The sequence below is a fragment of the Ictidomys tridecemlineatus genome, chromosome X, assembly GCF_052094955.1.
Source record: "Ictidomys tridecemlineatus isolate mIctTri1 chromosome X, mIctTri1.hap1, whole genome shotgun sequence".
NCBI lineage: Eukaryota > Metazoa > Chordata > Mammalia > Rodentia > Sciuridae > Ictidomys > Ictidomys tridecemlineatus.
Window position 1 is genome coordinate 34147415 of NC_135493.1, and position 26512 is coordinate 34173926.

Below are 26512 nucleotides of genomic sequence, written 5' to 3' on the forward strand. Positions count from 1 at the left end.
CCTTGGCTTTTAGACCACCACAATTGAAAATGAAATCCGCATCCCGAGAACATCAAATGAAAGCCAACAACTCTGCTTTTTAATAAGAAGCAAAGTGAATATTTATTGCTCAGAAGATGGACTTTGGAGTGAGTGGAGTGACGAAGAATGCTGGATAGTAGGTATGAGCTAAAATGACAGTAACTAATTAACTGTAGCTGTTTGCTAGCAAATTAATTTTCTCTCAATGTATTTTGCAATTACGGAGAGCAATGTCTCCTGCATAGTCTATCAATGGAGAAGAAAAGTTAGCAAACTCCTCAACCAAACACAGATTTCTTGAAAGTCTAATATTCATGTAGAAATAGAAATCTTGTTATGCACGATTGTGTTATTTTTTGGTACCGGGGATTGAACTCAGAGGCACTCCACCACTGAGCCACATCCCCAACCCTATTTTGTATTTTATTTAGAGACAGGGTCTCATTGAGTTGCTTAGTGCCTTGCATTTGCTGAGGCTGGCTTTGAACTCAGGATCCTCCTGCCTTAGCCTCCCTAGCAGCTGGGATTACAGGCATGTGCCACTGTGCCCAGCAACAATCTTGTTTTTTGACTGTTGGTAAAGAGAATATATTTATCATCACTATAGCAAAAAAATTAAAATATACATAAGAAAGGGAAGAAAAAAATTATTTTTGTCAGGAGAGGGCAGGAGACTATAGTAATCAATATTTTCTTATGCTTTCAGATTTCAAAAAAACAGAAATCTTAAAGTAAGGCTCGGTCTATGCCTAAGAGATATTTTTCTAACAAGAAGTTATGATTGGGGCTGGGGATGTGGCTCAAGCAGTAGCACGCTCGCCTGGCATGCTTGTGGCCCGGGTTTGATCCTCAGCACCACATACAAACAGAGATGTTGTGTCCACCGAAAACTAAAAAATAAATACTAAAATTCTCAAAAAAAAAAAAAAATTCTAGTCATCTACAATACTAATTTAAAATGACATGAACATTCAAATTATACAGCAGTATAAAAGAAAAAGCCTAGAAAGTGAAGCAAAATATGGTAGTGCTTCAGAATATATTAGCTTTATTAGTAGAAATTGCTAATAATGATTCAAAATTGAAAGAGATCAACTCAGCATTGCTCTTCCAGGAATATAAATATTGATGCAGCTATAAATACATATACAGATATGCTGGCCTTTCTATATAAATCATACTTTTTTTTTTTTTTGGTACTGAGATTGAACCCATGTGTGTTTAACCACTGAGCAGCATCCCTAGCCCTTTTTTTTTTTTTAATTAGAGACAAGGTCTCACTGAGTTGCTGAGGGCCTCGCTAAATTGCTGAATCTGGCTTTGAATTTGAGATCCTCCTGCCTCAGCCTCCCGAGACTCTGGGATTACAGGTGTGCGCCACCACACTTGACCCATGCATCTCCTTTCATGTGGTCCTTCTATAGTGAAATCTCTGACTATTGTCTCTCTGTGAATATAGTGATAGTATTGTTCCTTTTCATTCGACAAACTTATTAAGCAGTTATTGTGTGTCAGATTCTTTTCAACCATTTAATGTCCAGCCATAAAGAAATCCGTTCATTAATGGAATTTACATTTTATTCCCAAGTTGGGGAAACAGGCAATAAACAAAGAAGCCAAATACATAATCACTAAGGGTTATAGAGAAAAAATAAGCAGGACAGGGTAGAACTCAGTTAACCAAGAGTTATATACAGAATCCGAAAGAACATAGTTGTAGTTAGACACAATACCTTTATTTTATATTTTATTAGCTGTTGATGGACCTTTATTTATATGTGGTGCTGAGAATCAAACCCAGTGCCTCACACATGCTAGGCAAGCGCTCTGCCACTGAGCCACAACCCCAGCCCCTATTTATTTATTTTTAAATATTTATGTTTTAGTTATAGTTGGACACAATATATTTTATTTTTTTATGTGGTACTGAGGATCAAACCCAGGGCCTCACGCATGCTAGGCAAGTGCTCTACCTCTGAGCCACAACCCCAGCCCCGTATTTTATTTATTTATTTTTATGTGGTGCTGAGGATCAAATTCAGGGCCTTGCTCATACTAGATGAGTGCTCTACCGCTGAGCCACAGCCCCAACGCCAGAAAGAACATTTTTGATCTTACATTTTTCATTTTTTGCCATGGCTGTTAGAAATCTGGAGACTCTGTAATGTTATGTTTGATGACATCTTGTCATTAGTTAGTGCATTGTATAAAGTGAATATGGCAAGTTTTTAACCAGATCCTTCAAATATACATCCTTTTGTGTGGTTTATACACAATCTTATCAGTGATACTTATTTATTGATTTATTTTGGGGAGAATACCAGGGATTGGACCCAGGTGTACTCAGCCACTGAGCCATATCCCCAACCATTTTTTGTATTTTATTTTGAGACAGGGTCTTGTTAAATTACTAAGGGTCTTTCTAAATTGCCGAGGCTGGCTTTAAACCTGCGATCTTTTTGCCTCAGCCTCCAGAGCCGCTAGAATTACAGTCATGCACCAAGGAACCTGGCTTAGTAGAATTTCAATGAAATTAGGAACAAAGAATTTTTTGAGTATCATGTTGTCTTAGTTCTTTTTTTTTTTAAGAGAGAGTTAGAGAGAGAGAGAGAGAGAGAGAGAGAGAGAGAGAGAGAGAGAGAGAGAGAGAGAATTTTTTAATATTTATTTTCTAGTTTTTGGCGGACACAACATCTCTGTTCGATCCTCAGCACCACAACAGAGATGTTGTGTCCGCCAAAAACTAGAAAATAAATATTAAAAAATTTTCTCTCTCTCTCTCTCTCTCTCTCTCTCTCTCACACACACACACACACACACACACACACACACACAGTCATTTCTTTTCTTTCTTTCTTTTTTTTTTAAGTTGTTGATGGACCTTTATTTTTATTTATTTATATGTGGTGCTGAAAATTGAATCCAGGGCCTCACACATGCTAGGCAAGTGCTCTACCCCTGGGCCACAACCCCAACCCTCACAGTCATTTCTTTCTTTTTTTAACTTTTTTTTGGTTCCAGGGATTGAACTCAGGGGCACTGAACCATTGAGCCACATCCCCAGCTCTATTTTGTATTTTTATTTAGAGACAAGGTCTCACGAAGTTGCTTAGCACCTCACTTTTGCTGAGACTGGTTTTGAACTTGTGATCCTCCTGCCTCAGCCTCCTCAGCCCCTGGGATTACAAGCATGCACCACTATGCCTGGCTCACAGTCATTTCTTGAAGAGCATAATTTACTAGGAAACACTGAAATTGTAGCCAAATAGCTAATAAGGGCATTTAGTTACAGTCTATTACCATCTTTTTGAAAGTAAGCATTTTAGTGATGCCAAAAGTATAAATATTCCAGCGAGTGAAAAATGTGAAGCTTAACTCAAAAGAAAGCAAGTATGAAAGAGACTCCAGATGAGGGACCATCCAAATCACAGAATCTGTTCTGAAACAGGGAGATAGCCAGGTGTGGTGGCACAGGCCGATAATCCCAGTGACTCGGGAGGCTGGGTCAGAAGGATCTCAAGTTCCAGGTCAGCCTCAGTAAATTTGGAGAGACCCTGTGTCAAAAAGCTGGAGATGTGGCTTAATGGAATCATGGCCCTGGGTGCAATCTCTAGTATCTGCCCCTCTCCCCGACACACATACACATACACACAAGGGGCAGGGAATAAAATCAACTTTTCTGAAAAAGGGAGATGTTCATTGTTGGTACACTAGAACACTACAGGAAAGGACTGTTGTTGATACTAATATTCAAATGAGTCCAAAGAAGAAGAAAAATGTCAAGCCTTCAAGTTTTAAGGTTGGAATAGTCCAAGTTATCAGAGGATGAGATAAATCACTTCTGGCTATGAGTAAAGAACAAAAGGCTATACTGGAGATTGAATCAGAATGGGTTTATGAAAAGAAAGAACAGTCTGATGCCCAGATTCTACCAAATGCAAAACTAATTTCTAAAGTAGAATCACTGAATGATGATTGAAATAGCAGCATTTCAAATCTAAAGACAGCAACAGTGATAAAACTTGGCCCTAAAATTTATATAGCTAATTAGAACTTGTTACTTTCATAAAGGAAGGGTCACCAGAAAATTTAAGGAGTTAAAATTTGTTTACTGGATCCCAACTTTTGAGAAATGTAATCCCTTATAAATTCCTGAAGTGTAAAATATTTTACTATAGCTTTGTAAAATATTGATTAAGAAGAACTGTTTTTCTTTTACCTCATGCTGTGAGCTAAGAGGCTGAATAAAAATTTATCTGCTATTAAAAAAAGACTAGCTCCATTCCTCATGCACACATATATTTTTATTGAAGACGAGCTCCTGCTCCTTACAGCATCAGGTGATATAAGTAAACATTTGATTTGCTGAGAGTTAAAAGATTTACAGAACATATTTGTTTAATCACTTGGACTAATATTTTATCCTATTTACTTATTTAATACTGGAGATTGAACACCAGGGCATTCTACCACTGAGCTCAATTCCCATCCCTTATTATTTTTTATTTTAAATTTTGAGACAGGGTCTCACTAGGTTTCCTGGGCTGTCCTCAAACTTTCAATCCTTATGCTTCAGCTTTCTGGGTTGCTGGAATTATAGGCGTGCACAACCATGCCCAGTGCTATTTTTAAATGAAAATTCACAAGGTCAAATTTTAAACAGAAGCAGATCAGGAAATGCACTTAGGGTAGTTATTTTTCTGATTGAAATTAAAAGAAGTCACAGTTCAGGGGCTAGGGGACGGTGCTCAGTGATAGAGTAACTGCCTAGCATGCCAAGGTCCCGGGTTCTATCTTTGATACTAGCCAGAAAAAAAGCCACAGCTCAATAAAGTAATTGTTCTGTATAAACAAGTAGTTCACAAATGAATGGAATGATATATACTGAAATACCACTGTGGCATCTACACACTGACAAACACAGCAGGGGCTGCTGGGTTGCAAGGTGTAATGCAGCTCTTCACCATTAACTAGGACTTTATTTATAAAATAATTTGATTTCAAAAATTAGTTATAAGGGGCTGGGGTTGTGGCTGGGGCTGGGGTTGTGGCTCAGTGGTAGAGTGCCTGTCTAGTACATGCGAGGCCCTGGGTTCCATCCTCAGCACCACATAAAAATAAGTAAATAAAATAAAGGTATTGTGTCCAACAACAACTAAAAAAAGAAAGAAATGTTAAAAAAAATTAGATATAAGCCTCTAACAGTCTCCCTTTTGTGTGATTTTTAATCCTAGATGGCGTACGGACGAAAACTATGGTATTTTTTGTGATACCATTTATTTTTGTTTCATTTTTTATTTTATTAACAACTTGTCTGCTTTTGTATAAACAGAAAGCTGTACTGAAAAAGGTAAGTTGTGTAACATTATAATGTTTAGATTGAGACAGTAGATAACAAAAAAATGTCCTTTGTTTTTAACTGGTGGGCCTACATTTTATAACTTTGCCTCCTCACTGTGGGTATACAATTAATGCTGATTAGATTATGATGTCTTTGAAAAATATAGTAATTCCAAAAATTGACCTAAAAGGTACATTTTGGAATTTGGTGTGAGTGTTAATTTTATCAAAATAGGAGAATCATGTTTAGAATAGGAAATACTATTTACTTCTAGATTAGTGAACATTGAAAGAGTTACAGGGAAAACAAAGGATTGGGAGAAAGTAGAGTGATGGAAAATGGTCATAGAGTGAAGAACACTACTAGTGTGGGTCTAGGTAGGAGACGTGTCAAAATGATAAAACCTGCAGCCTGCCCTTGGAACTCATGCACTAGTAGGGGGAGGCAAAATCCATGCAAAAACATAACCTGTGATACTACTTTTTTTTCTTTTTTTTGTACTGAGGATTAAACCCAAGGGTACTTTACTAATGGGTTCTATCTTCAGTCCTTTTTGGCGGGGAGAGAGAGGGCACCAGGGATTGAACTCAGAGGCACTTGACTGAGTTTTTTTTTTTTTTTTTTTTTAGTTGTAGATGGACACAATACCTTTATTTTATTTATTTTTTTATGTGGTGCTGAGGATAGAACCCAGTGCCTCACACGTTAGGCGAGTGCTCTACCACTGAGCCACAACCTCAGTCCCCTATTTTGTATTTTCTTTAGAGACAGAGTCTCATTGAGTTGCTTAGCCCTTCTTTAAATTGCTGAGGCTGGCTTCGAACTCACAAACCTCCCGCGTCAGCCTCCAGAGCCACTGGGCACTGGGATTACAGGCCACCACGCCCGTCTTCAGTCCTTTTTTTTTTTTTTTTTTTTTAACTATTTTATTTTACTTTATTTTTTATTTTGAGACAGGGTCTAAGTTGTAGAGGTTCTTTGCTAAATTGCTAAGAACTTGCAATCTTCTTGCCTCAGACTCTCTAGTTGCTGGGATTACAGGTGTGAGCCACCAGGCCCCGTCTCTGAGATGATTTTAAATAATTGCTATTTGAGTTGGACTGATAATGTTATAAAATTTCAGAAGAGGAGGGGATCACTATGGGTTGGTGGGCTTTAAGGAGAAGTTGTAAATTGAAGCATGAAATGCTTCACTTTGTCTGCTGAATGCTTTTTTTTTCCTCTGAATTATTGAGGGTTGATTAATAACAGAGCTCTTTCTAAATTTCAGATTTTTCTCACAAAAAAAGAAGCTTTTTCTCATCAAGAGACACTATGCTGACTTATCAATTTCTAGTTATATGGCTAAAGGTTAAAACGAGTTTTATTAAATGGAACTTCAAATGTTGATTACATCTTACTGTAAAACTTTGTTGCATCTAAATAAGTTTTAAAGTACTGAAACCCTCAGCTAGTAGTAAATTTACTGGATTTTATGAAGTTTTTGTTTTCCTCATAAATCTGTAGAGATAGTGATGCACATAGAGAAGTCAAGGGATAGGTGAAATTTCTATTCAATGATGTATTAATAAAGTGTTATGATTTTCCAACTTTCCCTGAGTCTGGAGATATTACAGAGTTTTGAAAAATGAGGGTTTTTTGTTGTTGTTGTTGTTGTTTGTTTGTTTTTGTTGTTTTTTTTACTTGTTTTAAATTGCACTCTGGACAAAAGTATTCACCATTAATAAGATCATTTGGCTTTAAAAGTAACTTGAGAAGAGGACCAGTTGGAAGCAAAAAGTTTTAAATACATTCATAGTCCTAAGTATGTGCTTCATATTTCATGAAAGAAAAAAGTGGGAAGAATGCAGTGCTTTAAGGCTGAAAATAAAGAAATGACTAGGGATCATATTTGAGAAATTCAGAGGTCATAAACTACAAGGAAAAGCTTGGGAATTTCCCATACTAAGAGCAGACAGCCTTTCCTAATTTCAGACGGTGTGGGGTTTTTTTTTGTTTGTGTTTTATTTTGGTTTGGTTCAAGGACCAAAAGGCAAAAGTCTGCGAAATTGGTAAGAATCCTTTTAAAAGTATAAACAAACTTCAGAGTCTATGTCAGTGTAGACTACCGAGGTGTAGACAGTTGCTTTAAAATTTAGGGAATAATGGACTACAGATTACAATCAAGAGCCAGGTTTGGGGGCTAGGGTTGTAGCTCAGTGGTAAAGCACTTGCCTAGGATGTGTGAGGCACTGGGTTTGATCTTCAGTACCTCATTAGAAAATAAATAAATAAATAAATAAATAAATAAATAAAATGAAGATATTGTGTCCATCTACAACTAAAAAAAAAAAAAAAAAAGAAGAGCCAGGTTTTAGTTTGGACTATTTTCTATTTAATATTATTCAGAGTAGAGTAGGCATCACCTGGGAGCTTATTAAAAACTCTCCAACCAAGATTTACTCAGCAATCTGCATTTTAACTACATCCTCCAGTGATTCATTTGCACATTCCACTTGAAAAACATGGATATATAATAGTATTTTAGAATGAAAATTGCTAAAATAATTTAATGGAGAGATAAGCTCGTAAGCAGGGCAACAATTGTGAATATCATTGCCATTGATCATCTCTGAAAGGGAAAAATAACTAAAATGGAAACGTAAACCCCAATATTATTTTTTTAACTACTACTTGTAATCAATGATATAATGCACCACTCTTTCTGTAAGTAGAGCTGTCATTATTAAACATTAAAACCCCTATGGTAATATGAATTAAGGTATGACAATTGCTGTTAAATCAGGGCTTGCCAAAATTGTTGTTAGTATGCTTAGGGAATATTGGGGAGGAGAAAGGGATGTGGAGGAGAGAGGTCAAGGTCAAGCAGGGAAATAGTAGGTAACTCTATTCCGGGGTGCTGAGTGGGTTTTCGAGAGCTAGTATTCTAATTCTCCTGTTTAGGGCATGCATAACAGGCCCTTCTCATCAAAGAATTTCTGGAGTGACTGCTATAATCCTGGAAGTCCCAAACAGCATTGCTCTCAACTAATTGGATGTGAGAATCAATATCCATTGAATCTTAGAAAAGGTTCCCTGGAATTCCTGACCTGCTAGCCTGTGTAGGTTTACTAACCTTACAATAATGTGAACCCAAACTTAATAAAGTTGAATTTTGTGAACTGCCTTTTATATTGCATTATGGTGGAATTTTAAGAAATTGAATTTTTCCCAAATGCTAGGTACACAGACAGTGCCCTAGGTCATAGTTCTAAGTCATCTGTCTTCTGCACCTGGGGCTGCTTCAGCCCTTCACTTGGTACCCTTCTCCTAGGACCTCCCAGATCCATCAACTAAAGTATAACACCTATCACAGCAGGAGGAGTCCATCAGAACCTTACTCCAGGGCTGAGGTGAGCAAGGATAGTTTCATGGGTTATGTGTCCTGTGTAATTACAAAGGACCCCATGGTTGGAATAGCCCCAAACATGGTTTAATGATTTGCCATGTTGAAATTCTTAATAATGTTTGAAGAGAAGGCCCCATTTTGCTTTCTCTACTCTGCCCTGCTAATTATGTAGCCACCCCTGAGAGCATCAGTTCTGATTAGACTGTTTAGACTATACCATTAAAATGTGAACATCACCCATATTTTTTATATTGATAAATTAGAGATTGTAAACTTACAAATCACTCTGATCATTTCATTCATTCTTCCATTCATCAGTCCATCTTAAATCCTATTCAATATTTATTACATATAGGCCATAATTCAGATACTCTGCTAGTGTAAACATATAGCTATCCAGACTGAGGGTCATCTGCACGAAGGGGAGAGAAGTGACATTTATCACATCTGCTATGAGTCAGTTCTGTGTTAGGTGCTTTATATATGCTATTGTTATGCACCACATAATGACATTTCAGTCAATGATAGACCACATATATGATGGTGCTACCATAAGATTATATCACCTAGTGATATTGAATCCATCTTAGTTTATGTAAATGCACTCTATGATGATCACACTACAAAAAAAATCACCTGAGGATTAATTTCTCAGAAGGTATTATTCCCTTTGTTTACTGACACATGACTGTATTTTAATGATCTTCTGATTCTTACTATAGAGTGGTGTTTAGTTCTCATTATAAATGAAGAAAAGCACAGGTTAAAAATTTTGTCTTAGGCTGGGGTTGTGGCTTAAGCAGTAGCGCGCTCACCAGGCATGTGTAGGGCACTGGGTTTGATCCTCAGCACCACATAAAAAAATAAAATAAAATAAAGATGTTGTGTCCACCAAAAACTAAGAAATAAATATTTAAAAAACTCCCTCTCTCTCTCTCTCTCTCTCTCTAAAAAAAAAAAATTGTCTAAAGTGGAGCTGGAATGGGAATTCATTATTATTTTCATCCTTGTAATAGTCCTAAGACATTTTTTCTAAAAAGAAATTATTTGAAAAAGCACTTCAAGATTAGTGAACTGATGATCTCTGGATTCTATTTGCCATAAGAATAACCATAATAATTATTTTTTTTTAATAAAAACAACCAAATAATTAAATTCTGTGGAAATTGTTCCAAAAGTTTCCATTAAATAGAGGAGAATTTATTCAAGAAAATCTATTGAATCTTAGTAAGAACAGCTAGAGTTTATGACATTTGAGCCATAAACTATTCTCCCCACCTCATCCAGCTTAGTGAAATGGAACCTACTCTAGGTAACTGTAGTCAATAGCGCAGGGCCACCCTTTCCCATCTTCCAATATAAGGGTGTGATTTCTCTCCAGAAGGATTGTTACCAACTTTCCTTATACTTTCCAGCTCTATACTGCAGAAGCTCTATTCCAGGAAGAGAGGTCAGGCCTTTACCCACATACCACTTGTAAGACAGACAGTTTATCCCATGCATAGCAGGCCAAGAAAACTGAACCCCAATAACTATCACCTCAGCTTGCTTGTAGGCAGAGGCTACACCCAGTGAAGAAAGGAGAAACTAAGAAAACCAGGGATGCATTCCATGTCCATAGTCCTGCCTGTAAGAGGTACCACTATAGATTCCTGCCCCTATTCACAGAACAATAATACAGAGTTTCTGCCAAGGTGGAGATGAAGCCATAAGAACAGAAAGCTTTGTAGCTCTCCTTAAGGGAACTGACATTTTTTCAAATAGAGAATGGGAAAGGTCAAGTCTAAGGCCCATATTTAGAAAAAGCAGATCTTTCTAGTGAACAGTTAGGAGGAGATTGGTATTATCATGACAGCAAATGAGAAAAAAAAAAAAAAAAGGTAGATCAAGTTAAAAGAGAATGCAGCTAAGAAAAGCCACCTTGATATTGGTAGTAAAGCTCAACAACAGGTCTCAAAGACTGTCCTAACAGTGGGACAGCATTTAATAGTACTACCCTGTGGAAGAATTTATGCTGCAGGTCATTGTGGAAAACAATGGAGTAAACAACTAGTAATTAGTGTAGGCTAACAACTGGGTATGAGACAGGCAAACCAGAAACTTAACAGGGAGATCATAGAAAAAAGAGTGTTTTAGTCAGCTGTTTTGCCACTGTGACCAAAATACCTGATAAGAACAACATAGAGGAGGAAAAGTTTATTTGGGGCTCACAATTTCAGAGGTCCCAGTCCATAGATGGCTGATCCCATTGCTCTGAGCCCAGAGCGAGGCAGAACATCATGGCAGAAAGGTGTGACAGAGGAAAGCAGCTCAGGACATAACAATCAAGAAGTGGAGAGAGAGTGGGGGGAGCGCTCTATTCACCAGGGACAAAATATAAACCCCAAAGGCACACCTCCAATGACCCACCTCCTCTAGCCATACCCCACCTGCCTTCAGTTACCACCCAGTTAATCCCTATCAGTGGATTAATCCACTGACCGGGTTACAACTCTCATTATCTAATTATTTTACCTCTGAACCTTCTTTCACTGTCTCACACATGAGTTTTGGGGGGACACCTCAAGTCTAAACCATAATGGAGAGTAAAAGAGAGCTGAGGGTATAGCTTAGTGGTAAAGCACTTGTCTAGCATGTGCAAGGTCCTGGGTTCAATCCCCAGGGAGAGACAAAGAGAGAGATGGGGAAGGAGAGGTCAGAGCAAGCTCAAGGCTGTGCCCTCTGAAGAGCAACATTGGAGGCTATACTTGGGGGAAGGAATGTACTTTATTAAAAAACTAATCAAGTACCTAAACAAATAAACAACAAACATTGAGGGGAGCAGAGTAACTACATTATATTATCTAAAATGTCTGGTTTTCAACAGAAAACTATAAGATATGCAAAGAAATGGGAAAATGTGACCCATACACAGAGAAAACAGGCAAAAGAAACCACAGCTGCCTTTGTGGGATTCTGATGTTGGATTTAATAGACACAGACTTCACTGCAGCCATTATAAATATGTTTAAAAAAAATAGACGAAGCCTTCCTTAAAGTAAGAAAGGAAGATATGAGGATACTGTACCATCAAACAGAGAATATAATAACATTATTTTTTGATATACAAAATGAAAAGGTAGCAGAATACAACAGTTACTATTATGGCATTATGTAAAAATGTGGATGTGTAACCGATGTGATTCTGCAATCTTTGTAATGTTTTGAATAACCAATAAAAAGAAGAAGAAAATTATAGATTGAAAATGCAATAACCAAAATGAAAAATTTACTACAGGGACTAAAGAGTAGATTGGAATTTACAGAAAATTAAGTGAATTTAAAAAAAAAAATTGAAAATAAAATAAAAAAAGTGAATTTGAATATAGAGCTTTTTTGTTGTTTTTGTTTATTCTTTTAGTTGTAGATGGACACAATACCTTTATTTTGTTTATTTATTTATTATTTATTTTGATGTGGTGCTGAGGATCGAACCCAGTGCCTCACACATGTTAGACGAGTGCTCTACTACTGAGCCCCAGCTCCAGCCCCTTTGTTTTTGTTTTTTAATACCAGAGATTGAACCCAGGGGTGCTTTACTGTGGAGCCACTTCCCTAGCCCACTTTTTATGTTTTGTTTTGAGACAGGGTCTCGCTAAATTGCTCAGGGCCTGGCTAAGTTGCTGAGGCTGGCTTTGAACTCATGATTCTCCAGCCTCAGCCTACTGAACTGCTGGATTATAGGCATGTGCCACTGTGCCCAGCTGTAGAGTTGTTTTTTGTTGTTGCTTGTTTGTTTGTTTGTTTGTTTTAATCTGAAGAACAGAGAGAAAAAAAGAAAGAAAAGGAACAGAACTTTAGCAAAAAGTGGGAAGCCAATGAAAACATCAGTATTCATGTCATAGGAATACAACAAGGAGAGAAGAAAAATAAAGACAAATATTGAAGAAATAATGACTGAAAACATACATAATTTGATGAAAAATATTAATGCATCCAAAAAGCTCTCTAAATTCCAAGTAGGATAAATGCAAAATATAAAGGGAACTCTAATAAGAATAATTTATGACTTTCTTTTTTTTTTTTTTTTTTTTTTGGTACTGGGGATTGAACCCAGAGGCTCTCAACCAATGAGCCACATCCCCAACCCTTTTTTGTATTTTTATTTAGAGACAGAGTCTTGCTGAGTTGCTTAGGGCCTTGCTAAATTGCTGAGGCTAGCTTTGAACTCGCAATCCTCCTATCTCAGCCTCCCAAGCTGCTGGGATTACAGGTGTGCACAATCATGCCCTATTAACAGTAATATTTTTATATGATTGGTCAACAAATATATGAAAAACTGTTCAATATCTCTAGCAATTAGAGAAAGCAAGTTAAAACAACACTGAGATTCCATTGCAATCTAGTCAGAATGGCAATTATCAAGAATACAAGTAACAATAAATGTTGGCGAGGATGTGGGGAAAAAGATTCATTCATACATTGCTGGTGGACCTACAAATTGGAGCAACCACTATAGACAGCAGTATGAAGATTCCTTAGAAAACTTGAAAAGGAACCACCATTTGACTCAGTTATCCCACTCCTCTGTTTATATCCAAAGAACTTAAAATCAGCATACTACAGTAGCACAATCACATCAATGTTTATAGTAGCTCAATTCATGGTAGTCAAGCTATGGAACCAACCTAGGTGCCCTTCAACAAATGATGGGATAAAGATACCATGGTATATATACACAATGGAACATTACTCAGCCACAAAGAAGAATGAGATTACAGCATTTGCCAGTAAATGGATGGAACTAGAGCCCAACATGTTGAGTGAAATAAGCCAGTCCCCCAAAACCAAAGGCCAAATGTTCTCTCTGATAGGCAGATGGTAACACAAAATAAGCGGGCAGGGAGGGAAGAATAGAAGTTCATTGGATTAGACAAAGGGGAATGAAGGGAAGAGAGGGGAATGGGAATAGGAAAGACAGTAGAATTAATTTCCTATCCTTATATATGAATACATAACCAGGATAACTTCACATCATGTACAACCAAAAGAATAGGGTCCTAATTGAAATAAGTTATACTCCATACATGTATAATATGTCAAAATATACTATACCGTCCTGTATATCTAAAAAGAACAAATTAATAAAATTACAAAAAGAAAGAAAATCTTTATTTTCTCAACTGCTTTGAAAGACAAACATATAAATTAATACTTACAGCAATGTATCATTGGGTTGGTAAAATATATAGATCTTGTAAATAGCAACATAACAGCACAAAAAAGGAACAGAACTACAAAGAAGCAATGTTTCTATCTTACTGTCATTTAGTTAATATAAATCTGAAGTACATCTGATGTGATAGGTGTACTGAAAATTCTAGAGTGGCTATCAAGAAAATAAATTTTAAAAATAGAGTCAAAAATGTTAAAGTAATTCAAATGTTACACTAAAAATATTTGCTTAACACAAATGAAGGTAACAAAGAAGAAAAGAGCAAAATAACATGTCATTAGAAATTGCAAAAAAGTAAAATGGCTCCTTGTGAATCCAATCATAATAATAAGATGAAACATGAAAAAATCAAGCTAATCAAAAAGCAGAAAATTTGAGACTGGATTAAAAACAAGATCCAATCATATGATATCCATAGAAGACATATTTATTTATTTATTTATTTGTTTATTTTTAAACATTTTTTTTAGTTGCTGAAGGACCTTTATTTTATTCATTTATTTATATGCGGTACTGAGATTTGAATCCAGTGCCTCACACATGTGAGGCAAGTGCTTTACCACTGAGCCACAACCCTGGCCCCAGACATACTTCTTTAGATTCATGATATTTGTTTTAATTGAGAGGCATGAAAAAAACAGATAGCATGCAAATATCAACCATTACATCGCTGAATGGGCTCTGTTAATGTCAAGCTAAAAAGATTTTAATTAAAAAATAACTGAGAATAAAGAAACATTTTATAACGATAAAAGGATGAATCCATTAGGAAGATGTAACAAATATATATATATATATATAAAACAAGTCAGTCCTAGAATTCAAGGAACAAAAGCTGAGAGAGTGAAAGGGAGAAATGGCAATTTAACAAATATAGTTGGATTTAAATAACCTACTTTCAATAATGGGTAGAACAATTAAAGAGAAGATCAATTATGAAACAGAATACTTGAACAATAATATGAACCAACTCAACCTAACACACATCTACAGAACAATTAACCTCTAACTAACTGATGGATCAAAGAAGAAAACACAAGGGGAAGTTGAAAATGTTTTGAGAAAAATTAAAACAAAAACACAATATATCTGAATTTATGGGATGCAGTCAGAGTAGTGCTGAGCAGGAAAAGCATAACTATATATTTGTTCATTAAAAGTAAAAAAAGCTGGGTGTGTTGGTGCATACCTGTAATGCCAGTGGCTCAGGAGGCTGAGGCAGGAGGAACTTGAGTTCAAAACCAGCTTCAGCAATTTGGTGAGGCTCTAAGCAACTTAACAAGTCCCTGTCTCAAAATACAATAAAATAAAAAGGGTTGAGGATGTTGCTCAGTGATAAAGCACCCTGGATTCAATCCCTGGGGCCAAAACCAAACAAACAAAAAAAACCCTCTAATTCAATAATCAAATCTTTCACTTAAAATATTGAAAAAAAGCAAACTAAACCTAAGTCAAGCAGAAGATATAAGTATTAAAGAACAGAGCAAAATAAGTAAAGAATAGCAAAACAGAGATAATCAACAGCTAAAAAGTTTTATTTGAAAATATCAATAAAATCAACAAATCTTTGGTTAGAATAACTAAAAAGGAAGTGAAAAACAGGGGACTGGGGGAAGGAGGAAAGTTGGGAAGGGGAAACAACTCCAATTACTAAAATCAGGAATGGAAAAAGGAGAAACTGCAACAAACTCAAGAGAAATAAAAATTATTATAAGGGAAGACTGTACCACAAATTATAAAACCTCACTGAAGTTGCCAAACTCCTAGAAAATACAAATGATTCAAACTGACTTATGAAGAAATAAAAAATCTGAATAGTAAAAAAAAAAAAGGATAATTTATCATTTTAACTTTTTTCCCCTTTTTTTCTCCCCACCAAAAGCCTAGGTCCAGATGAATTCACTTTGAATTCTAGCAAACATTTAAAGAATGATCTATACCATACTAGTCAGCTTTCTGTGGCTGGGACAAAATATCTGGGCAACAAAGAAAAAAACAGAGGAGGAAAGATTTGATTTGGCTCATATTTTCAGAGTCTTTCAGTCCCTGGTTCTGTCCTTTTGACATGTCTGCATCATTCTTTGAGCACTTCCTTGCTTTTGGTTCAATAAGATATTCTGGGTCCATCTTGTACTTTTCCAGTCCTAATCATAGAATTAGTTTTTTCTCCAAGAATTCTTTCTTTCATTTTTCTTTTCTTTTCTTTTTTTTTTCCTTATAGCAGGGATGAATCCAGGGGCAGTTAACCACTGAGCCACATCCTCAGCCCTTTAATTTTTTTAGTTTTTTGTTTAGAGCTAGGGCCTCACGAAATTGCTGAGGCTGTCTTTGAACTCGCAATCCTCCTGTCTCAGCCTCCTTAGCTACTGGGTGTGCCACCGCACCCAACAAGAATTTTCAATTTCTTTCAGCATAAAATGGAATTTAAAAGCTGCTGTATGAACTCATTATTTTTCTAGGCCGTACCATTGGACAGTTTGGGAAATAGATATGTAGGTGTGTATGTGTGCATATGTGTGTGTGTGTGTGTGTGTGTGTGTGTGTTCTCCTCATTCTACTCAAGCTCTGATGTCACATAATGCTGGACTTCCTCCAACCCAAGTGAATGCCATCCTCAGCATACTCAGTCTGTGACCACCCATGCCAGTCCATTCTTTCACAAATACACCTCCCTGATCCTGCTAGCCTTTGACACCCAGCCTGCCTCCTTCTTGTAGATTTCCTCATCAAGCATACAGGTTCTGACTCTCTGTACCAGGGCAATTTCAAATTTGGATACTCCCGACTGAACTGAATCTTTGCATCAGGCTGCTCCTCTATGACGATGACCTCCTAATCCAACTTGGGCACTGACTGTTCATGCCAGGACAGGTTCTAGCATGGACACCCTATTTACCCTGATCAGGCCGTGACATCTCCTCATAACCTGCCTGCTCCCATCCACCTTTTGAGGATTTCATCTTGACCCCCTTGAGTTCTGATTCCCCTCACTAGGTTGCTCTGGTTACAGGAGTATTCACCTCGAACATCTCACTCCAGGCCACTATGGTTCCACTCTCCCACTCCCTTCATGGAGCCCTACCTTGATCTTTCCCACCTGATGGCTTTATAATGAATTATTGAACAAGAGGAACAAGAGGAAAGGAGTGCTTGATTTGAATTTTGAAATACAGGCACCAATCAAAGGTAGATGAAGGGGCTGGGGATGTGGCTCACTGGCAGAGCACTTGCCTAACACATGTGAGGCTCTGGGTTCAATCCTCAGCACCACATAAAAATAAATTAAAAAATAGAGGTATTGTGCTCATCTACAACTAATATATATATATATATATATATATATATATATATATATATATATTTTTTTTTTTTTTAAGTAGATGAAGGGAATTTGAGCCAGAGGATGATACATATGAATTATGGGGCATAGAAACATAATTTCCTAAGTTTATATTTCTCACCAGATAGTTACCACACACATCACAATTTATTGAACTCTTTTTTCTCCCATTTGAAATATCTTCTACCTTTTATCATATGTTTCATTCATGTGTGTGTAGTTGGGTTTATCTAGACTTTCTTTTCTTTCCTTTTGAGCTACTCTAGTCATAGAGCAGTATCTCTCCATTTAATCGTGAAATCTAATAATACATTTCTTTAAGAGAGAGAAAAATTTTTTAATATTTATTTTTTTTTAGTTTTCGGTGGACACAACATCTTTATTTTATTTGTATGTGGTGCTGAGGATAGAACCTAGCGGCCCGCGCATGCCAGGCAAGCACGCTACCACTTGAGTCATATCCTCAGCCCCAATAATACATTTTAATATCCATAAGGATAGCCATCCCTCTTCTTTTTCGGAAATCTCCTTCTCTCTCTCTCTCTCCCTCCCTCTCTCTCTCTCTCTCTTGTTTTTTTTTTTTTTTTTTTTTTTTTGTGTGTGTGTGTGTGTGCAATACTGGAGATTGAATGCAGGGGTGCACTCATTACATTTTTTTTCTGCATATATTTTAGAATTCGCTTGTTTCATTCTCTACCCCAGTTCTACTGGTATTTATTTATTGATATTCATTGTAATTATAGAACAATTTGGTCTAAGACTGTGTGTTTTCCTACCTAAGAAAATGGGCGCCTTCCCATTTTGTTAAGTCCTAGATTGTGTTTTTCAGTTGCATTTCAAAGTTGTTAAACAGACATTGCATCTTTCTTGTTAAACTTATTCCTAAGTAATTATCTGCTTGTAGCTTTTTTAAATGGTATCTTTTTTTCCCCATTATAAATGTAACTGTCTGTTAATATATAAGAACTCTCTCTCTCTCTCTCTCTCTCTCTCTCTCTCTCTCTCTATCTATATATATATATATATAGGCTATTTTTGATCTTTTATTCTTTCATATTATTTTAGGATTTTTTTTCTAGTTCTATGAAGAATGTTATTGGAATTTGGATGGGGATTGCCTTGAGTCTGTAGATTGCTTTTGGCAATATGGCCATTTTAACAATATTAATTCTGCCAATCCATGAACAAAGGCTGTTTTTCATTGTATAGTGTCTTCTGTTTCTTTCTTCAGTGTTGTATAATATTCATTGTAGAGGTTTTTCACTCCATTGATTGATTTTATTCCTAAATATTTCTTTTGAAACTGTCGTGAATGGATTTTTTTCTAATTTCTTTCTCAGCAGGTTCCTTATCGGTGTATAGAAAAGCTATTGATTTTTGTATGTTGATTTTGTATCCTGTTACTGTGTTGAATTTATTTATAAGGCTTAAAAGTCATTTGGTGGAGTCTTTAAGATCTTTAAAGTACAGGATAATAAGGGATTATTTGACTTTCTTCCATTCTTATTTGTATACTTTTTTTCCTTCTCTTTCCTAATAGCTCTGGCTAAATTCCAAGTACTATTATGAATAGGAGTGGTGAGAATGGACATCCTTGTCTTTTTCCTGATTATAGAGAAAATGCTTTCAGTTTTTCCCCATTCAATGTGATGTTGGCTATGGGTTTTTCATATGTAGTGTTTATTATGTTGAAGTAAGATACTTCTATATCTAGTTTCTTTAGGGCTTTTTATCAGGAACAGGTGTTGAATTTTGTCGAGGCTTTTTCTGCACCTATTGAGATGATCATATGATTTTTATCCTTCATTCTGTTGATGTCATGCATTATGTTTATTGATTTGTACATGTTGAACCATCCTTGTATCCATGGAATTAAATCAGCTTGATCAGATGTATGATCTTTTGTGTGCTGAAGAATTTGGTTTGCAAGTATTTTACTGGAGATTTTTACATCTATGCTCATCAAGGTTGTTGATCTGTAATTTTTTTTTTTTTTTTTTTTTTTTTTTTTTGCTGTTTTTCCATCCCTATCTGGTTTTGATATGGGGTAACACTGGCTTCAGAGGATAAGTTTGGAAGCATTCCTTCTCTTTCCATTTCATGAAATAGAGGAGTATTGAAGTTAATTTTTCTTTGAAGGTCTGGTAAAATTCAGCAGTGAATCCATCTGGTCCTGAGCTTTTGGTGGTTGAGAGACTTTTTATTACTGTTTAAATCTTGTTGTTGGATATGTTTAGTTTTTTTTTTTATATCCTCTTGATTCAAACTTTGTAGATTTTTTGTGTCTAAAAATTTGTCCATTTCTTCTAAATATTCCAACTTATTGGAATGTAAATTTTCAAAGTAGTCCCTAATAATCCCTTGGGTTTTAGTGGTATCTATTATAATACCCCATTTTCATCTCTAATTTTATTTAATTTGGGTCTTCTCTCTTTCTTTTGATTAGATGAACTAAGAGCTTTTCAATCTTGTTTATTTTTTCAAAGAATAAACTCTTCGTTTTATTGATATTCCACACCATTCTTTTGGTTTCTATTTCATTATTTTCAGCTTTGATCTTTATTATTTCTTTCCTTCTACTGGTTTGGATTTGGTTTATTCTTGCCTCCTTAAGAACTTGAGATACTTCATTAGGTTATTTATTGGAAATGTAATTTTCAAACAAATAATTTATAGCTCTGAGTTTTTAGTACTTACAGCTATAAACTTCCCTCTTATAACTTTCTTCACTGTTCCATAGATTCTGGTATGTTGTATTCACATTTTCATTTGGTTCTAGGAGGTTGTTTTATATATTTTTTAATCTCACCATCGTATTCAATTCTCAAAGTATATAGTAATTGTTTTCTTGAATTCTCTAGATATAAACTTATCTCATAAGCAAATAATGCAGAAACTGCCTTCCATGACTGTATTTTTTATTTTTTTCAGAACTGAAGATTGAGCTGAGGGGCCCTTTACTACTGAGCTCCATCCCTAGTCTTTTTGATTTTTAATTTTGAGACATGGTTTTCTTAAGTTGCCCAGGCAGGCCTCAGACTAATGATCCTCCTGCCTCAGCCTCTTAGGTAGAGTTCACTGGGATCACAGGAATGCACCACCAGGCCTGGCCATCACTTACTTTTTAAAACATAAACTTAAAATCTATAATAGTTTCAGATTTACAAAAAAAAAAAAATACAAGGGTGATATGCAGAGTTCCCATATATCTCACACATTATTGTTTACTAAAGTCCATACATTTAGACCTCCTTAGTTTTTACCTACTATTTCTCTGACCCAAGAACCCATGTAGAGTAAAATATTACATTTTTGTGCTTCTTTAGGTTTCTCTTGATTCTTTCAATTTCTCAGACTTTCTTTGCTTTTGATGGCCTTGACAATGTTGGAGAGTACTGCTCAGGAATTTTATAGAATGTGCCTCAGTTAGGATTTGTCTTTTTTTTTTTTCCCTCATGATCAGTCTGGTGATATGTTTTTTGGGGGGGGAGGAAGATCATAAGGGTAAAGTGGCATTTCCATTACACCATATCAAAGCTCCACACTACCAGCATCACTAGATCACTAGTCACTGTTGATGATGATGATGATATATAAAGGTGAAATTCACTGTGGTATATTCATATATGTACATAGCTAATTTAATCAAATTTTTTTGGTGCTGGGGGCTGGGGCCATAGCTCAGAGTTTGAACGCTTCTTGCCTAGCATGCATGAGGTACTCTGTTCGATCCTCAGCACCATATAAAAATAAAATAAAGGTATTGTGTTCACCTAAAACTAAAAAATAAATGTTAAAAAATGTTTAGGGGGGTGCTGGGAATCAAATCCAGGGCCTCATGCATGATAGACAAGCACTCTACCACTGAGCCACATTGCCAGCCCCAATTTGGTCAATTTCATTCAAAAGTTCCTTCCTTCTCCCATTCCTCCTCCCTCTCCTTCTGTCCCCTTCCTCTACTCCTCTTATCTCCCTTGTGGCTCTTATTGTGGCATTTTGACCATTTGGAATTCTTTTCTGTCTCCCTTTGACATGTTCCCATCATTATAGGGCTTCCCTCCACCCACAGTATTTCCTCTTCCATGTTTCTTCCCTAAATCTTTGAAATAATCATTTCTCTGAGGAATCTGGTCCCTTTTATTAGAAAGGAGTATTAGAAACCAAGATCTGGCCACTAGATGTATTTGTTGCTACCTGCTCATTTCTTTTAGGTTTTTGAGGATGCCATTTATTTTGGGCCCTTTCAGATAATAGCACAAAGAAATAGATGCATGTATACTCATTAGTGTACATGCACAAATATTTCTATATTCAACCATCCATGTGTATAAAGGTCAAACACACATTTGTATTGATATATACCCAACAGTAACCTCTCACCCCATGGATCATTGTTACCTTTCCTTTTGTTTATCTGCTGCTTCCCATTCCAACCATGAGGAACCTGTCTTCCACCATTTGCCATCTACCTGATTGTTCAAATACAAACGGTGGTGTCAGCATTAAGAACCCGTACCCCTATGAGAATAACATCATTGGCTAGAGTGCTCATGACAGTTTATTTTACAGACTCCACTCATTTCTAGTTACTTAGGTCAGCCATGTTATTCACCACTCTCTTCAGTGAGATTGTTTCCTACATTTATAATACAGGCATTGTGTTGTCACATTCTACATTCCATTTGAGATTCCCCTGACCTAAATGATTTCTTTAAAGATTCATACTTTGTGCTGTACAGTTCTATAAATTTTGACAAATATATAGGGTCATGTATTTACCCAACAAACTCATACCAAATAGTTTCACTGCCCTAAAAATTCTCCTGTCTGTCACCTATTGAATCCTCATCCCATTTCCCTCTGGATTCCTGGCAATTGCTGATATTTTTACTCCATGGTTTTTCCTTTTCTAGAATGTCACATAAGTGAAATCATGTCATATGTATCATTTTTCAGACTAGCTTATTTCACTTAACATGGTGGGTGCATTTAAGTTTTACTCATGTCTTTTTATGGTTTGATAGTTCATTTTTTTTTTTTTACTGCTGAATAATGTTCCATTATGTTGATCCACAAGTGAATTTACCCATTCAGCTCATGAAGAATACTTGGTTGTTTCCAGGTAGATTTCCCACACACACACCTATGAATAATGTTGCTATGAAATTTGCATGCAGGTTTTTGTGTGGGCATAAGTTTTTGCATTAGTTGGGTAAACACCTGTGAACATCCTTGTTAGATCATATGTTAAGACTATGTTTAGTTTTATTAGGAATTGCTAAACTTATTTCCAGAGTAGCTGTACCATTTTGCATCCTCATCAGCAATGAATGAGTGTTCCTGATGATCTGCGTCCTCACAAGCAGTTGGTATTGTCAGATTTTTGTATTTGGATAATTCTCATAAGTACGTAGTAGTGTTTCACTGTTTTAATTTCATTAGTGTACTTTTTAAATTGGGATACCATATTTATACATAATAATGAAATTAGTCTGTACATATTTGTTCATGCACATGATATAATCATGTAATTTGGTCAATATCATTCCCCAGTATTTCTCCTTTCCCTCTCCTTTTCCCTCCCCCTGGTCTCTTCCCTTTACTCTACTGGTCTTCCTTTTCCTTTCATGAGATGGCCCCATTCCCTTTTTCATCACTATCAAGTTATCACTTCTGTATTTTCATTTCTTGTAGCATTTATTTACATTATGTTTTATTACCATAATTTCCACAGCTGCCTTATACTTAATTCTATGTTTAATAGATTCAGTGCTTACCAGAACTTTTTGCTGCTCTTTATTTAATTAGTTCTTGGTTTGCTCAATTAATCCTCTAGTACTATTTTTCCCCCCCATAAAGGACTCATTCCTTGATTTCATGTGTATTTGAAGATATTTGTCTAATTACTCTAGTTTCCTTTTCTGTATCACTTAGTGCTTCAATGTAAAAATTTAAAGTTAGCACGATAAAGACCCCGTCTGTTAGGGAGAACTTGGGCAACACTATTTTGAAACATACCCTCCATCTTAGAACAACTGTCACCACAGGGTCACTCTGACCCAGAATGATGGTCAGCCTGACCTAAAAGGCAGATAATACTCTGTAACAGGAATTGTTATCTGGGAGTGAAATCTTGAGAAACACCGTGTTCTACATGGAACAGTGACCATCACAAAGAGATGACCACAAGGACATTTTTCTGACAATCAATCCTCTAGCAATGGCCACACTACAAAAATTCCTGCACCCCTTCACTCCCCTATAATTTTCCTAGGCTGTAAGCTCCAGTCCCACTGGATCCTCTCGGCAGGTTTGCCCTGAATAAACAGCAGTGTTGAAAGACCCCCGTTTCCCTGTCCAAGGAGAATCACACGAAACACTGGCTGCAAAAGCGCAAGAGGTTTGTTTATTGGGACACAGGCGCCTGTGGGTGCCCAGCAGAACCTCAGCCGGAGCTTTGGTGAGCTGGCACACCGGGCTTGGGGATACAGAGATTTTTATAGGGTAAAGGGGCAGTTTAAACAATAGGTTAATTTTAAACCCAGCATATAGGCTACCTAAAGGGCAAAGTTGTTTTTCACTGTATGTTACTGAAAAAGAACCACATAAAAGCTACATATTTGCACTCTGGTCCTCCTGTCCCTGCTCATTCAGGCATGCCTTGGGACCTGGTCCTTTGTCCTTTCCCAACCGGTTACACCCAACTAATTATCTGAAAAACACCTCTGGTGCCTGCGTAGGTTTGTGACATGCCTCGGTGGTTTTGCAACTAGGCCTGACGTTGTTGGGCTGGGGTCTTTCAAGCTATCCCCAATCCTGTTCTAATTTCTTCTTGTCTCTTTTTGTGGGAAATCAATAATGTGTTGAAGCTCCTATTTATGTCTTAAAAAGTCAATTGTTTCTTCCTAGTTCTTTTATGTTCTTTCTTCAATATCGTGGATTACTTTTCTCAAGCCAATCTTCTTTATCCCTTATGGTGGTTTTGATGATGTCTCTTCACTCACTGCTTCCAGGGTAGTCTTAATTCTTGAAATAGCTTGATTTTTCTCTTTCACTTCTTTCCCGATCTCTTCCAACTCACATCAAACTTGTTTTTCTTTCTTAAGCACTTTTGTGTCGATTTCTTGTTTTGTATTGCTTTTTAAAGGGAAGACACTTTTCCCCATCAATTTTTTTGAATTCTTAGCAATATGTCTAATAAGGATTTGCCCCCATCCACAACATTATATTTTAGTGATTACTCTTCATCTGTTATTTCTTTACCTTTTTCTACTCTTTGATTTATTTTCTGGTAGTACATTTACATATAGATCGGTTCCTTTAAAATTACTCCTCTTTAACTCAGGTAGTTCTTCCTAGACCAGCTCTTTGGGGGGATACACAATGGCTTCCAGGACTGGAAAGCACTTTAATCCATCAGTGAACAAGAAAAGTCAGAGATGGATCCCAATTGAGGTCTTCTTGTTCATATGCAGAAGTCACACCAGGAGGCTAACCAGTAGACATATTAATGAGCACAAGCAAAGCCTATTTCAAATGTAAAATACCTTAAAGGTTACTTCCAGCCAACTCTTTTGTCCCAGAGGTGGAGGAAAGGGGAAGATTGGGGTGAAGCCAGATGGAAGTTATAGAAAAGCTTAGCCTTGTTACTTTTTCAATGCCTGTTTTACATAAATTTTGCTCCATGCTCTACCCAGAACCCTATATAAGCTCAGAAACCAGCACACCAAAAAAAAAGAATTTTTTTTTTTAACTTTTCTGCTATCAGGCCCCCACCTGCATGGTAGAAGTTCTCTCTTCTCTCGTCCAAGGTAGGGAAGCACTCCACCACTGAGCTACAATCCAGCCCCTATCCTCTTTTTTTTTTTTTTTTTTTGGTACGGGGATTGAACTCAGGGGGCACTATAGACCACTGAGCCACATCCCCAGCCCTATTTTGTCTTTTATTTAGAGACAGGGTCTTACTGAGTTGCTTGATACCTCACTGTTGCTGAGGCTGGCTTTGAATTCGTGATCCTCCTTCCTCAGCCTCCTGAGCCGCTGGAATTACAGGTGTGTGCCACCAGGCCCGGCTTCCAATTACCCTTGAAATACAAGGGTGCTTCTCTTTTTTTTTTTTTTTTTTAACCAAACTCTATTTGGCATATTGTCATCTGGTTTACGCTTTCTTTCCCTTTAGCAGACAAAGATCAACAGCTGAAATGCTTTTTACCACTCAGAATTTCTTCCACCTTATATCACAATTGCAAATACTATATGTGTTACCATATTTTTTTATTTAGTGTTGTCTTCTTGCTACTCTGTAGTGCTTATAGAGTTTAAGAAGTCTTAAACTCTATAAGCACTACACTATTACTGACTGGACAATATTGACACCCTGCATACTTCAGGCTGGTTACAAGCAAAGTGTACATGGTTTTACCTTCCTATGCTAATGACCCTAGAGACCTATTTGTTCTGTTGGCTCTGAATGTGATCTGCCACCAAGGATGTTTTTTTTCTTCATGTTATCTATTACCACCATCCAATTTCAGTGTTTTTAGAGACATTTATTTATATTCATTTATTAATTTAACAAATATAAAATAAGAACTTGGTATGCATTCTGCAATTAATTTCTTTTTATATATGTGTGTGTATATATATTTATTTTTATTTTATTTTATTTTTTTAGTCCAGGGATGCTTAACCACTGAGCTACATCCTCAGCCCTTTTTTATATTTTATTCAGAGACAGGGTTTAACTGAGTTGTTAAGTGCCTTGCTGATCTGCTGAGATTGGCGATCCTCTTGCCTTAGCCTCCTGAGTTGCTGAGATTACAGACGTGTGCCACCGCATCCTGCTTGGTAGTCTTTATTTTCTAAGAAATTGCATACTTTATTTGCTTAATCTTTATTCATATGTTCAAGTATCTCTTTGGTTTATTAAAGTATATTAAAGAATTTTATTTCATATTTCATATCTAATAATTTCAATGTATGATGTTCTAATTTTCTAATTCTTCTGACTATTGTCTTTGGTATTTATTGATCATAGTGCTTTATTTTGTAGACTATTTAAGGCTTGTGTGGGTGTAATATGGTTATTTTTCTCAGAAAAAATTCTGTGGAAAAAATTTTTGAGGGCTGGGAGAAAGAACATTTATTCAAAGGAAGTCTTTAATTTTGCCAGTCTGGAATCACTATAAATTAAATTCTTTCAAGTTT

At 36.3% G+C, this 26512-nt stretch overlaps 1 protein-coding gene across 4 annotated transcripts in view; it reads left to right on the forward strand.

Annotated features, from left to right (window-relative positions):
* Positions 1-6951, forward strand: part of Il13ra2 (interleukin 13 receptor subunit alpha 2) — a 60481-nt gene extending 53530 nt beyond the window's left edge. For all 4 annotated transcript variants that reach the window (XM_078034351.1, XM_040284569.2, XM_005323335.5 and 1 more), the window contains exons 9-11: positions 14-161; positions 5256-5371; positions 6633-6951. In XM_078034351.1, the coding sequence (XP_077890477.1) occupies positions 14-161; positions 5256-5371; positions 6633-6683 (315 nt within the window). In that variant the 3' untranslated portion in view covers positions 6684-6951. The remainder of the gene's footprint in view (positions 1-13; positions 162-5255; positions 5372-6632) is intronic.
* Positions 6952-26512: the final 19561 nt, after the last annotated feature.